Source organism: Melanerpes formicivorus, unplaced genomic scaffold (genome assembly GCF_026170545.1).
Source record: "Melanerpes formicivorus ecotype bairdi unplaced genomic scaffold, bMelFor1.0.p_v2 SCAF_23, whole genome shotgun sequence".
NCBI lineage: Eukaryota > Metazoa > Chordata > Aves > Piciformes > Picidae > Melanerpes > Melanerpes formicivorus.
In genome coordinates this window covers 987,838-1,000,708 of record NW_027142375.1, presented here as the reverse complement: position 1 = coordinate 1,000,708, position 12,871 = coordinate 987,838, and the positions used below count along the sequence as shown (strand labels likewise).

The window sequence follows — 12,871 nt, the reverse complement described above, 5'->3', positions numbered from 1 at the left end:
CTTTTTCGTACAGCCTCTTGTCTCATCCTAGACACCTGTCTTGCTGCGACATCTCCTGGTTAAAATCCTTGTCACCACCTTCTTTCCAGGATAAGAGAAAAGAAATGGGGATGGTTAGCTTTGTTGTGAAGTGGACACACTGTCATTATCCCCAGTTCAGAGCAAACACATGTGGGAAAAGTCCTGTGTAGGTGCACTCAGCAGCCTACAGGCAGGGCTGGTGGCAGATCAGCTGGGCACAGCTCAAAATGGGACAAGCTATAATTACCCTGGGATGGTTACTTAATTTCATCATTGCTTTTATAAACAGATCTTCAAACACAAATCAAACCAAGAGGACTCCCACACCTTGCACCACAAGTGGTCTCTGTGTCCCTTTCCACCCTGAGCTCACACCAGCAGCCATGCCCTGGCGCCAGTGTCAGGGCTCACTCCAGGCTCCCTGGGCTGCATGCCCATGGGCTGCTTGAGGCACGTGGGCATTTCACCACAGATGCTGCCAGCCCTGATGTGTTTGCTTGCCCTCAGTGCAGGGCAGCCTGAGACTTGGAGCTGTCCTTGGCCCCCAAAGAGGACAGTTAGGCCCAGAAGAGTTTTAGCCAAAGGGCAATCATCACCTATCCTTCAGCACAGGGCTTTGGGGTCATAGACTGGAAAGGAATCAGTGCAGCTTTGGGGTTCAGCCCTGTGCTGGTGCAAAGCTGTCTAAACATGAGCTCTCCAGGGAGCTCAAACCTCTCTCCTGGCCAGCACAGCTTCTCCTGCAGACTCCCATTTCTCCCTTGGGTCTCGGCAACAATGTTCATGACTTGCAGGCTCTGGTGACAGGACACTGCTGGGGGGAACAGATATTGTGTGCCAGGTTTTTACAACAAACAGATGAGCCTTTTAATGCTACAGTCTGCTGACAAAGAGCTTTGCACACAGGCTTCAGAGGCAGACCAGGTAGAGGGTCGGGGCAATCCCAAGCACTAACACATGCCCGGCAGAGCCTGGCTTGAGGGCAGCCCTGAAGAAAAGGCCTTGGGGGTGCTGGTTGTGGTGAAGAGGTTATTAAATTTATGAATATGAAATATGAATTATGAAAAATATTATTTTTATTAATTATAAAACTATTAATAACCGATGAATCACCAACTTATATACATGTTCTAGTGCACGTTCGTGAAACAGATTCCACAACTGGCTTAGTGTGAAAACGTAATCGAACTATCTATAAACCCTTTCTATATTTACATAACGAAGGGTGCAGTTTCGCCGCTTGGCCACTAGATGGCGACTCGGCGGGACGCGGGCGGCTCCTGGCTATACACAGCACTATTATAATCTGTCTATGCGTCAGCGCTTACTCTGCTAGACGCGGATCCTTTGAACTGAGTGCTAGTGGGTGCAAAGCACGTGGACAATATTCAGTTCCCTTCAGACAGCAGGGATCGGTCCTGGTCGGGGTCGGTCCGTGGGGTCGGCCCTCAGAAGTCGGCTCGCACGGCAGGGCGGGACGACGGTGGCCGGTAGGTGGGCTCGAACGACGGAAGCAGGCGAAGCTACGGGGGTCGGCCCAACCACGGCGGTTCTCGGGGCTGATGCAAACAGCCTCAGGGGGAGAATGCGGCTGCGTTAGGCGGCGGATTCTCTTTACCGAGGTTAAAGGAGCAACAGGACTCTGGTAGCGGTCCCAGGTTCAGTGCAGTATAGGCACGAACAATGCTTTGGTTTTCCCTGGGATCCACAGGGCTCAGAGCGGCACTCGGCGGCTCCCCTCCCGCTACGGCGGGGCTAGGCATACGTGGACTCGGTATTGATCAAGTCCCTTCTCCCCGGCAACTGGGCAGATCTTACCCGCGGGGGTTGGTCCAGTCCTCCGGTGGCACGATGGGCTCTCCCGGTCGGCACGACTGGTTGTAGCAATGCTGAGCTCCTCAGGCTCAGCGAAGGTCCTCCCTCTGGGCTTCTTCAACGATGCAGAGGCTTCCAGTATGCGTGCATGTATAACAGAAGCTAACAACAATAAGCTCAATGGCAAAGCTGCAGCTCGAGAGTTACTCTCTCGAGCAAGCACAGGGACAAAGTAAATGAGGGGGCAACGTGTTCACCAACTGGGGTGATACTTATAGATTCCTCGAGGCTGGGCTTGACCAGTGGGCACTCTCATAAGCAACTGGCTTCAGCCTATAGAAAGCATGAAGCTAGAATGATGCCATACTTGGTGTCAGCACAAGCGCTGCATGCGCTGGGTGCCTGCAAGCCTGGCCAATGCCCTGGCTCTTGTCTTCCTCCTGGAGGGAGGGGGAACTTGCTCACATGCTGGGACAAGACTCAGCATCGGGGCATAATGTGCCTTCACCACACTGGTGGATGAGAAGCTCAACAGGAGCCAGCAGGGAGCACTTGCAGCCCAGAGAGCCAAGCAGAGCCTGGGCTGCAGCAAGAGAAGTGTGGCCAGCAGGCTGAGGAGGTGATTCTGCCCCTCTGCTCCACTCTGCTGAGACCACAGTTGGAGTACTGCATCCAGCTCTGGAGCCTCTGTTACAAAAAAGATCTGGAGGTGCTGAGGTACTTCTCCACCTTGGCTTTCTAGGGAGAGGGTATTTTTATTTATCATCCCTAGACACAGCCTTGGAGCTGGTCACCTATCCCCTCTTCCTGCTCCTCCAGCAACAGCAGCTTGGACACATTTGTTCAGGCCTTCCTGCTGCAGCTTGGGATCCTAACCTTCTTGTCTGGCTGGGAATTAGTCAGTCAGCCTCTTCCAGATCCCATCAGTGGGCAAAGCTGCATGGTACAGAGTCACACAGCAGACAGTAGCTGTCCACTCCACCCCTCTGCTCTCTCTGTTTGGTCAAGCAGCTTGAGGTTGGTGTTTCCTTCCCAAGGGCATGCCCCAGATGGTTTTTGACCTGAAGCAGACCCAGGGCCTTGATTAGTTTGAATTAGCACTGCACTGCAGAGGCCTGGAGTGGGCTAGTTCACAGCAATCCCAAATCTGCCAGTGGAAGGCTAAAGCTTCTGGGTGCTGTGGCAGCTTCACTGGCAGACCTCTCAGAGAGCCTGACTGACTGTTGCATGTCCTGCATCGCCAGCTCTTCAAGGTGCATGCAGAGGAAATCCTACACAGCACAGCACAGCCAAATGCAGGTCATGTCCTGCTCCCTGGGGCATGCTGGAGTATCTCAGGCTACATCTGTGCAGAGAAAAGAGCAAAGCCTCCAGGAGCCAGGGAGGTGTGCCTCAAGGAGCTTGCAATGCATTTGCTCCACCTAGGCTTAGAGCATTAAGCACTGCTCAGGTCATGGGGAGGAAATGCCAACTCCACCAGACTTCAGCTGGGACTACCAGAGTCATCCAGAGTGGAATGAAGGACTTCTATTTGCACTGAAGTGATGCTATGAGTCCCCCATGCCTCTGGGTCTGACCATGGGAGAACGTCTGACCAAGCACCTGGTGGTTGTAGAGCATGAGTCACTGCCCACTGGTCTCAAATGCCACCACAGAGCAGTGCCTTGCATTTCCAGTTCCAGTTTTGACATCTGAACGGCATCGCAGGGTCAAGCAAAAGGCACTACAGAAGGACAGCCTGGATCTGTGTGGTCAGAACAGGTGCAGGGTGCATGGGGCAGCTCAAAGCAGGGTGAGACCACACTGCTGGCTGTGCCAGTGCCCAGGGTGGGGAACTGACCACCTGTGTCCTTCCCTGCACAGAGAAACACACACTGGAGCAAACACATGGGCCGCAGGAGCGCTGCTCCTCTCCAACCTCAAGCCACTGTTTGACTCCACACAGACTCCACTGCTGCAAAGAACAGCTGAAAATGTCACAGCCATGCAATGGGGACTGTTGGAGCAGAATTATTTATTTGCCTTGGGTAAACACATTGCTACACAGCAAACAAACTCCCCTCTCCAGAGCTGGTCCTGGGCAAGTCTGGATCTGAGCACCCCACATCATCGCTGATTCAGTGCAAACCCACCAGAGGCTTTGGCAAGGCCTCCTCCCTCAGGTGCTGGAGTGCCTGACGGGGTTTCATGCCTGCCTTCATGTTCTTCAGGTGGAGATTCTGTCTTTGAAGGTAGGCCCCTATTACAAAAAAGATCTGGAGGGGCTGGAAGGTGTCCAGAGAAGGGCCACGAGGATGAGCAGAGGGCTGGAGCTGCTCTGCTATGGAGATAGACTGAGAGTTGGGGCTGTTCAGTCTGGAAGGCTCCCAGGAGACCTGATTGTGGCCTTCCAGTATCTGAAGGGGGCTACAGGAATTTAGAGTGTTGGGTAGTGATAGGATTAGGGGAATAGATCCAAGCTACAGGAGGGGAGATAGAGATTAGACATCAGGAAGAAGTTCTTCCCCATGAGGGTGGTGAGAGCCTGGCACAGGTTGCCCAGGGAGGTGGTGGAAGCCTCATCCCTGGAGGTTTTTCAGGCCAGGCTGGATGTGGCTGTGAGCAACCTGCTGTAGTGTGAGCTGTCCCTGACCATGGCAGGGATGGTTGGAACTGGCTGATCCTTGAGGTCCCTTCCAACCCTGACAATTCTGATTCCCACAGGCAACAGGGGGAACAAACCCTTGAGGCACCAGCACAGTGCTTCCCAGGGACACCAATCCCAGCATGGGGAAGGTGATCCCATAGATGTCAGGGAGAGGGAGGTCAGGGAACTCAGCAGCTGTTTGAATGCTCCCAGTGCCTCATATGGAGAGGGGGCAGGAGCAGGAGCTGGCAGTCAGTCAGCAAATGCTGGTGGAAATCACTGTGAAGCAGCAGCTGTGGAGAGGATTCCCATCTGGGACAAGCCAAGAAAGGATTTTTGATCAGGATGCTGGGTCTTGCTTTTCTTCCTGAGAGGAATGAAAGGGCTGGAAAAGAAATCAAAACTGCACAGAAATATGAGAACAGAGATAATATCTGAGTGAGGAAACCTTCTCCATCAGGTAGGAGACCAAGGTATGCAAAATGTGGCGAGATGAGAAAGCTACTGCTCCTGCCACAACACCTCCATCTCCACTGGGAGTGGAGCAGGAAAGAAAGGGCGTTCCCTTCAACATGTAATTGAGATAGGAATCAGGAGTCAGGCCACAACAGTGCATTCACTTTGGCTGATGTGAACAGTGGGGAAGTGAAAACCTTTGGTTGGGTGCCCAAGGGAGGGAAGGAGAGGAGATAAGCTATGAGGTAGGTGATGAAAGGGATGGAGCAGGCTAGCAATGTGAACAGGTTAGAGCTGGCAGGAAGGCTGCTCTGGGTCCTGCTTTTCCCATCCTGGTGGGGGCTGCTGGGAAGCCTGCAAGAAAGAGAAGGAGACTCCAGAGGCACTTTTCAGTCATAAGCTTTTTCTTTGTTTTTCCAGAACTCAAGCTTACACAGTTATCTATGCCTACCAGAGTCAGAATTACAGGTTGAATATCTGCATACAAAAGCTATGTAAAAATTATTTTCTTTCCCCAAATATACAAATCTTTCTCTTTAGATAAGTTTAAAACATTTGTGATCACAGAGGTTTCTTCTTTTTTTTTCTCTTTTTTAATATATTTCAGGATGAAAAAATATTACCCATCTAGCATACCTCTTAACACTGTTTGCAAAAACAGAACAAGAAACCCAAACCCAACCAAAAAAATCATCCAAGGTACTTTGTTGTGTTTTTTATCTCATGGTCTAGCATTTGCCTTATCCTCAGGGCATGAAACTGGTATAAAAAACAAACCAAATAAGCAAACCCCACAGACCCCACAGAGAAAGGAACAAGGTCCTCCCCCAGCCTGCTTTGTAAGAACAGACAACCCAGACCACCCTTCTCTTCCAAAAAAGGATGAATGACTAATTGGATGGATTTATGAGCAAAGTAAAAACTGAAGAGTGAGAGATGAAGTAAGGAAAGAGAGAGAGAGTTGCAGTAAGGAAAGAGAGAAAGAAATTAAAGAGAGCAGTTACAGCGAAATGACAGTGAAGAAAGAAATGACAGTGGAGGAATTAGAGAGAAAGAAATGCCAGTGAAGAAATTAGAGAAAGAAATGACAGTGAAAAAGAAATGCCAGTGAAAAAGTTAAAGAAATACCAGTGAAAAAGTTAGAGAGAAAGAAATGAGAGTGAAGGGATTAGAGAAAGAACTGAAAGAAGAGAGCTTGCCAGCTGGTTCATGCCCTGCTGCTGTCTTGCCCAACGTCAAATGTGTAATTAAATAAAGTGTCTCTTAATTTTATTGTTTTTTACATTGTGCTCAGTAATTTACATCAATTTAACCTACACCTGGGTGCTGATGTAGGTTGACATTTGATTGTCTTGTGCATAAAGAAGGTCAGCTTTTTCTAGCAGGTCAGCTGTGCAAAGGGCAGTCACAAACAACTCGTTCACCTGCACACTATATTGCTTTTTGAAGGCGACGTCAGTCAATGTGGATACACACGGCGCGCACTCACTGCAGCTGCTAACACCGATACGACACAGGAAAACTTGGTGATAAGGCCAAACCTTTTTGTTTCTTTCTCCTTTTTTGTTGGTTTTTTTTTCCTTTCCCCCCCAATTTTAAAGCAAAAATATACCATAGTAAAAAAGAACCCCCCACCGTGCTGGCGCTGCTCCCATTCTTCACGTGGAAAATAAAGTCTCTATCGCTCTACAACAAAGCTCTTTCTACAAAATTTAACTGTGGATCACTTCCTTGCTTTATCAAAAGGAGAAGTCTGGCACTCGGTCCCAGACGAGCACAAAAGTCACCCTGAAGAGCTTCTGTCACCTCTCCCCTTAGGAAAAGGTAAATGTTGAACACGTTCCGTGGCTCTCAGCAGCAGGAGGAGCGTGTTCCTTGGCTGCGGGTTTAGATCCTGTCAGTGAAAAAGGTTTAGCCTTAGGGGTGCTGGCTACGTGTCAAAACTGTAGGACTGGTTCTTATCATTTATGATTCATGCAGCAAGAAGTCAATATGACACACACAGGTTAGAGTTCCATAGCACAGAGATACATCACTAGCAATGACATGCTCTGCTTGTGATCAGCAGCCCTGCCCTGGCAGGTGGAGGAGATAAATGCTCTTGCCGCACAGAGTTTTGTCCTCTCTTCCTGACACATGCCTTTGAAGGAGCCAAGCAGCCTGATTCAAGAGGACTTTGGACCTTGGAGGCCTGGCTCTAACACCTACACTTTGGCAGAATGTAAACAAAAATGATGATCCCACACTCTATGTCACTGTGAATATCACAATTTATCTGAGGTTACACATGGAATGAGAACCCAAATGCACCGAGGGCTCCTCAGGGCAAAACCACGAATGGCAACGACCAGGTTGGACAGAAAGGATCTTCTGTGTAAGACCCACAGGTAGGTCACAAAGCAAACAGGAGAGGCATGTGGCACCACCAGGAATGAGACTCTGGGCTGCACTGGGAAGTGTGTGTTACTTCTCTCAGACAGTTACTACACAGGGAGCTCACTGCACTACTGATGTCTGCTGCTCAGAAGGTGAACCCAGTGGCTCAACCCTCCAATGGCTTGAGACAATCCAGATGTAAGAACAAGTCTTAGCAGGATTAATGTCAGAATCTACTGGCAAGAGTCTGCGAGAGCATCCTCACCTGATCTGGTTTTGCTCTCATGCTCACGTGAGTCAGGAGCTGTGCTGAGGGAGTCACACACAGTAAGACTGTCTGGAGATCAGAGGTCATTAGATGTCAGTACATCAAACCTGTCTGAGAGCTTGGTCTCACTGTTCAGCTAAGGACTACCAGTGACAGCTCTCACTCTGACAATCAGTACCAGGCTGGGACTTCACCTAAGCAGCCAGCAGCGTGCTGGTGTGTGCCCTGTCTGCTCAGTGCTGCCAAATCCCTCTAAGCTGCTCACCTAACTTTAGGCACTTTGGCCCTCCTGCAGTCGCTTAAGGGAGGAGGACTGATTCTCTGAACCCTGATTAAGCACATCTTCAACCTGCATCAGAACCTTGGGAAGTCAGGCCATTGGCCTGGGTGCCTCAGTGCAGCTCATGTGCTGCATTCAGACACCCTGTTATGCAGGCTGCTTTAAACCTTTGCCACGCTAGGCCTTGGAGGACAAGTTCCTGTACGGATTTTTACAACAGCCAGTGTGCAAAGTGCTCAGTTTCAGTACTGCCTCAAAATGCAGGCCTCTCTGGGGCATTTCAAGGTCTTCCATCTCCTGCTGCTTCCCCAGGTCAATCCAGCAACTCTCACACTTTTTCTAATCTCTCTCAAATTTCCTTAGTGCAGTCCTGGCAATCTCAAGCATTCAGAAGGCCAGTTCTCAGGGCCCTAACAGTTATGAGCTAGGTCACTGCTGGGTAGCATCTTCCCACCTAAAGAATGAACTTTGAGGCTATTGATTACAGCTCAAAGGATAGGAATTGCTGACCCAGTGATAGATTGAACCTCTCAAGCATCAGCACAACTCCAGGAACTGAAGATCTGACAACTACATGAAGCATCATGGACCTTGTAGCAAGATCACTGTGAATAAAACTAGGAGAAGTGTAGTATTTTTCCTCCAGGGTCTCATCTGTGCAGCACAATCAAAAGCTTGTATCTTAACTCAAGCTTACATTTAGCTAAGAGGTGAGATACTTGCACTGGCTGCAGCATTCCATACTCAGATTCATGTCAGAACAAAGCTCCAAAAGACAGACACAGTTATTTCTCTTTTCTCTGCAAGTAGTTCTGGGTAGAGATGCAAGCAAGGCATCAGGTATCCAGCATTCTTCCTGGGCTATGGATGCTGCTCATCTGAGATTCTGCATGTGAGTTCATCACCTTGTCCTGTTTCAAAAGAAAGTTTCTAGCTTTCCCAAGACACTACAAGCAATTTGGACAGAGACTGATGTCAGCACTTGTGCCTCGAGACAGACCAAACACGGGCTCCCACAGATGTCCTTCAACTCCAGCAAACACTTACAAGCATATTCCCACTGGTCTGTCTTCCTTGCTGCCTGCAAAACTCCCCTGAACATCCCTTAGTGTTTGAATGTTCTCATAAAGTCATGGTAGAAACTCCCAAGTGATAACATCAGCGCTCCTAAATCATCACAGGTGCATATGGTACCAAAGAACAAGATTTCATATCCCTGAAAACATAGCCAAGAGCACTCCAATGCTTATCAATTATGTAGGGAAAGAGGGGTGGGAAAAATGTAATCCCTGGCACACACAGACTGTGTTCCACCTAAGAGAGAGGATTTCCTGAGTATTGTGTTTTTGTAAGGGGACAAACACACAGCATACAGGTTTAGGTATGGGCCATGAGCTTTGAAGGTCAACACATTCACCCCAGCAGTGCCCACTGACTTGCAGGCAAAGGCATCAGTACATAGCAGAGAAAGAAACCAGTGCCAATGAATGCACAACATGAAGGAAGGTAGGGCCTGAGGATGTGCAAAGGTGTGAGCCAAGTCCCCCCTTCCCAGGATGTGTCACACAGTCACACAAATGCAGAGAATGGTTTCATACCGAGTTCATAAAGCCCAGGAGCGACATCCCTCTACCTATAATGCCCTCAGCAGCAGCCTCTGCACAGCCCAGGAGGGAGAGTGCTGGCAGACTCTGGATGCCCTGCTGCTGCTCAGCTGGGTTCCTGCTCCTGCAGGCAGCAGGAGGAAACGCAAACAGAACACAGACTGACAGCAAGCAGGGACAACCCAGCTGATCAACAGCCAGCCTGTGCAGGAGAGGGTGAGAGAAGGACAGAAGAGAAAAGGATGGAGCTATGTTTAAGACATCTGCTGAAGGTTTGTAATTATATATATATAAAATTATATAGAGATGTGAATATAAACTTTATATATATATGTATATAAAAACCCCAAAATATGGCTGCCAAGCAATACTATTTGTATGGCTGGGATAAAGCTGTACAGTCATGAGGGTTGGTAATGACACAGCTGGTTTCTGTCCCATCTGAAGGTCACCCAGAATGTGTTGTTCTCCTTGTCCTCACTCTGTGAGCACTCACATCCCTGGATGCTCTCCTGACAGACAGCCTTCCCTCTGAGAGACACATTCTCCATGCACCTCAGAGAAAGCAGGCATCTCCACTCAGCAAAAGCACCTCAGAGGGCCAAATTCCCCTCCTCACTCCACAGTGGAGCTACCTGGAGTTCAAATGTAGTAAGAACCAAGGGATCTTACTTTTTTATACACATGGAAAAAAAAGGAGTCAGTCCCTTCTAACACTCTGCATTAAGTACTTGATTTATGGGGCACAGTTAAACTGCAGCTGCTGGAGCCGTCCTCAGAAAGTGATGGGACCATGATGGTGATGATGATGAAGATCCTAGACCTTAATGGCGACTGTTACAACAGAAACAATCAGGTGTCCCTGCCCATGGCAGGGGGGTTGGAACTAGATGATCCTTGAGGTCCCTTCCGACCCTGACAATTCTATGATTCTATGAGGAATAGGAATTTCTTCTCATTAACTGGTCACTTGAGCCCTGCAAAATGAGGTAATGCTAAACAAGACTTGCCAGGAGCAAACTAACAACAGCTGTTTTCACTTGGAGGCAAACCTATTCTCTACCACTTTCAGCTTCTCTCCCATTATTTTCCAAGCAACGATGTGTGTGAGCTGGTGACCATGCAAGTGCTGGTGAATGACCCTGGTCTGGCTGTATTTTCACTGTTAAGCTGCCAAAGCATTCACACTGAAGAACTGAGTGACACACTTGCAACGACCACAAGTACCTGCAGCATCAAAGGGATGTTCTCATCCATGTGTAGAGAGCTGCCCCCGGCAGCCCCAATGGACACCCAAACGAAACCCCAGCCCCGACTCGGGAAACAGCGAGCACGAAAGAAGAGCAGAGGTGAGAAGAGCTGGGCAATGGGATGAAATGACAGCCAGCACTGCCACAGGGGGGTGGAGAACTGCTCCAAGTCTCTCTAATCTTCAAACACTTCCAGGAACAAGGGAGGGAAGAGTTCCGTGGGGCACTCCACCTTCATGTGCAGGAAGCGGCTGGCGTGGCAGGCTCCGATCATTCGCAGGTCTGTCACTTTCATCAGCAGTTTTGGCCAAAAGTGTGCAAGGTGGTGCTTTCTGTAATTAATGTAGTGTTCAAAGGCCAGCAGGAAACCCTCCTGGCACTTCTCTATCCTCTCGATGCAAACGAGGCCCGGGCGATCTGCAGGCGAGAAGCGGCAGAGTTATTGGCACTGTTTGCTTGATTAGACAGCAGGAAAACCAGGGCGGCTCTGGGGTCAGGAGAGACTGAGGGAGACTAAGGACCTCTTTTACCCTGCACATCTCACTTACCAGTGCTCTCCCTCTCAAAGCAAGGAGGCAATCCTTCCTTTCTTTATCCCTTGTCTGCTTTGCCCATTCAGCAAAGCTGCTGAGGGTGCCACTGCCATCTCACCAACGAAGACGTTAAACAAGACTGGTCCCAGTCTGCAACTAGGGAACCCTTGAGGTCCCCTGCACCCCTGACAATTCTATGACTCTATTTAGAATAGTTTGGGAAATGTTCCCTCAGAGTGACTAGAGCAACAGGCCTCAGCTAAGGCTTATATTTGTATCTCTCTGTAAAAACAACTAATAAAGAACCAAGAAGATGTCCTTGCCAGAGATGTAAATTACAGTCCTTTCCTACCTATTTCTCTGCAGTCTGACCAATGCTTTGATGAAGCTTTGAGCCCCAGGTGAGCTGCAAAGGAAACTGCTATGGAGCACCAAGGAACAATGAAGGCAAATCTGACTAATTGTCTTAGGTGGCACCCAGATGGGAGCTGGGAAAGATCCTTTTACAAGTCCTCTTCAAGAGATACTTCTGGGAAAGCAGGTCATAGAATCATAGAATTGTCAGGGCTGGAAGGGACCTCAAGGCTCAGCCAGTTCCAACCCCCCTGCCATGGGCAGGGACACCTCACACTACAGCAGGTCGCTCAGAGCCACATCCAGCCTGGCCTTCAAAACCTCCAGGGATGAGGCTTCCACCACCTCCACAGGCAACCTGTGCCAGGCTCTCACCACCCTCATGGGGAAGAACTTCTTCCTGACATCCAATCTGAATCTACCCACTTCTAGTTTTGTTCCATTCCCCCCCAGTCCTATCACTCCCTGACACCCTAGAAAGTCCCTCCCCAGTTTTCTTGTAGCCCTCTTCAGATACTGGAAGGCCACAATTAGGTCTCCTTGGAGCCTTCTCTTCTCCAGACTGAACAGCCCCAACTCTCTCATCCTGTCTCCATGGGAAAGGTGCTTCTGAACCCCTTATTCACATATCACTGTGTAGGGAACTAAAAAGAAATGGAAATGGGGAGGTCAAATGCTGTGTTGTGATTAGTGTGGAAACCTTTCTGTCTCAGATGCAGGGAATGCCTGTAATTCACTGCCTGGGGGTGTTACTCAGTGCTCAAAGTGCTGTTAAAACCAAGTCTTGCCAAATCTGCTGCTGCCCAAGAATGGCATTTCCTATTTGGGCCAGCACCACCAGTGGCAGCACATTTGGAAACATGCTCTGTTTGAGAAGGTTAGAAGCTTTGGAAGTCACATGGAACGGTCTGTGCTGCTTCTGTATCATGCCACTAACAGACCAGCTGCACTGGTCACAGCCTAGGGAAGCAGCCCAGCTCTCAAAAGCAGGCAGTGGTGCTGTTAAGTAGAAAAGCAAGGAGGCAGGGGAAAGGAAGCACTTACATGAGTTGTACCCCCTGCCCAGTGCAGGGCAAGAGGCAACTTGACTGTATGTACAACTGTTGCTAAATTATCAGTCTGTCCTTCAACGTAAACTGGCTCTGAACCAGATCTGATTTCTTCCTGATGACCACCTCTGCCTCCTCTCTAGGTACTGAACTGTGCACAGTGTGCTACCAAAGCCTCTTTCATGGCTGCCTCTCTGAGTAACCTGCATTTTTGTCCCCTCAGTGGTCAGCAGACTAAT

The 12,871-nt window shown here is 49.3% G+C and overlaps 1 protein-coding gene across 12 annotated transcripts in view; it reads right to left on the bottom strand.

Annotated features, from left to right (window-relative positions):
- Nucleotides 1–3,855: 3,855 nt before the first annotated feature.
- Nucleotides 3,856–12,871, bottom strand: part of THRB (thyroid hormone receptor beta) — a 182,574-nt gene continuing 173,558 nt past the window's right edge. For 10 of the 12 annotated variants that reach the window (XM_068152280.1, XM_068152282.1, XM_068152288.1 and 7 more), the window contains one exon: nt 3,858–11,113. In XM_068152280.1, coding sequence (XP_068008381.1) covers nt 10,872–11,113 — 242 coding nt within the window. In that variant the 3' untranslated portion in view covers nt 3,858–10,871. Of the gene's footprint in view, nt 11,114–12,871 lie in introns of all 12 variants that reach the window. The other 2 variants (XM_068152277.1, XM_068152278.1) reach the window with 1 other exon arrangement.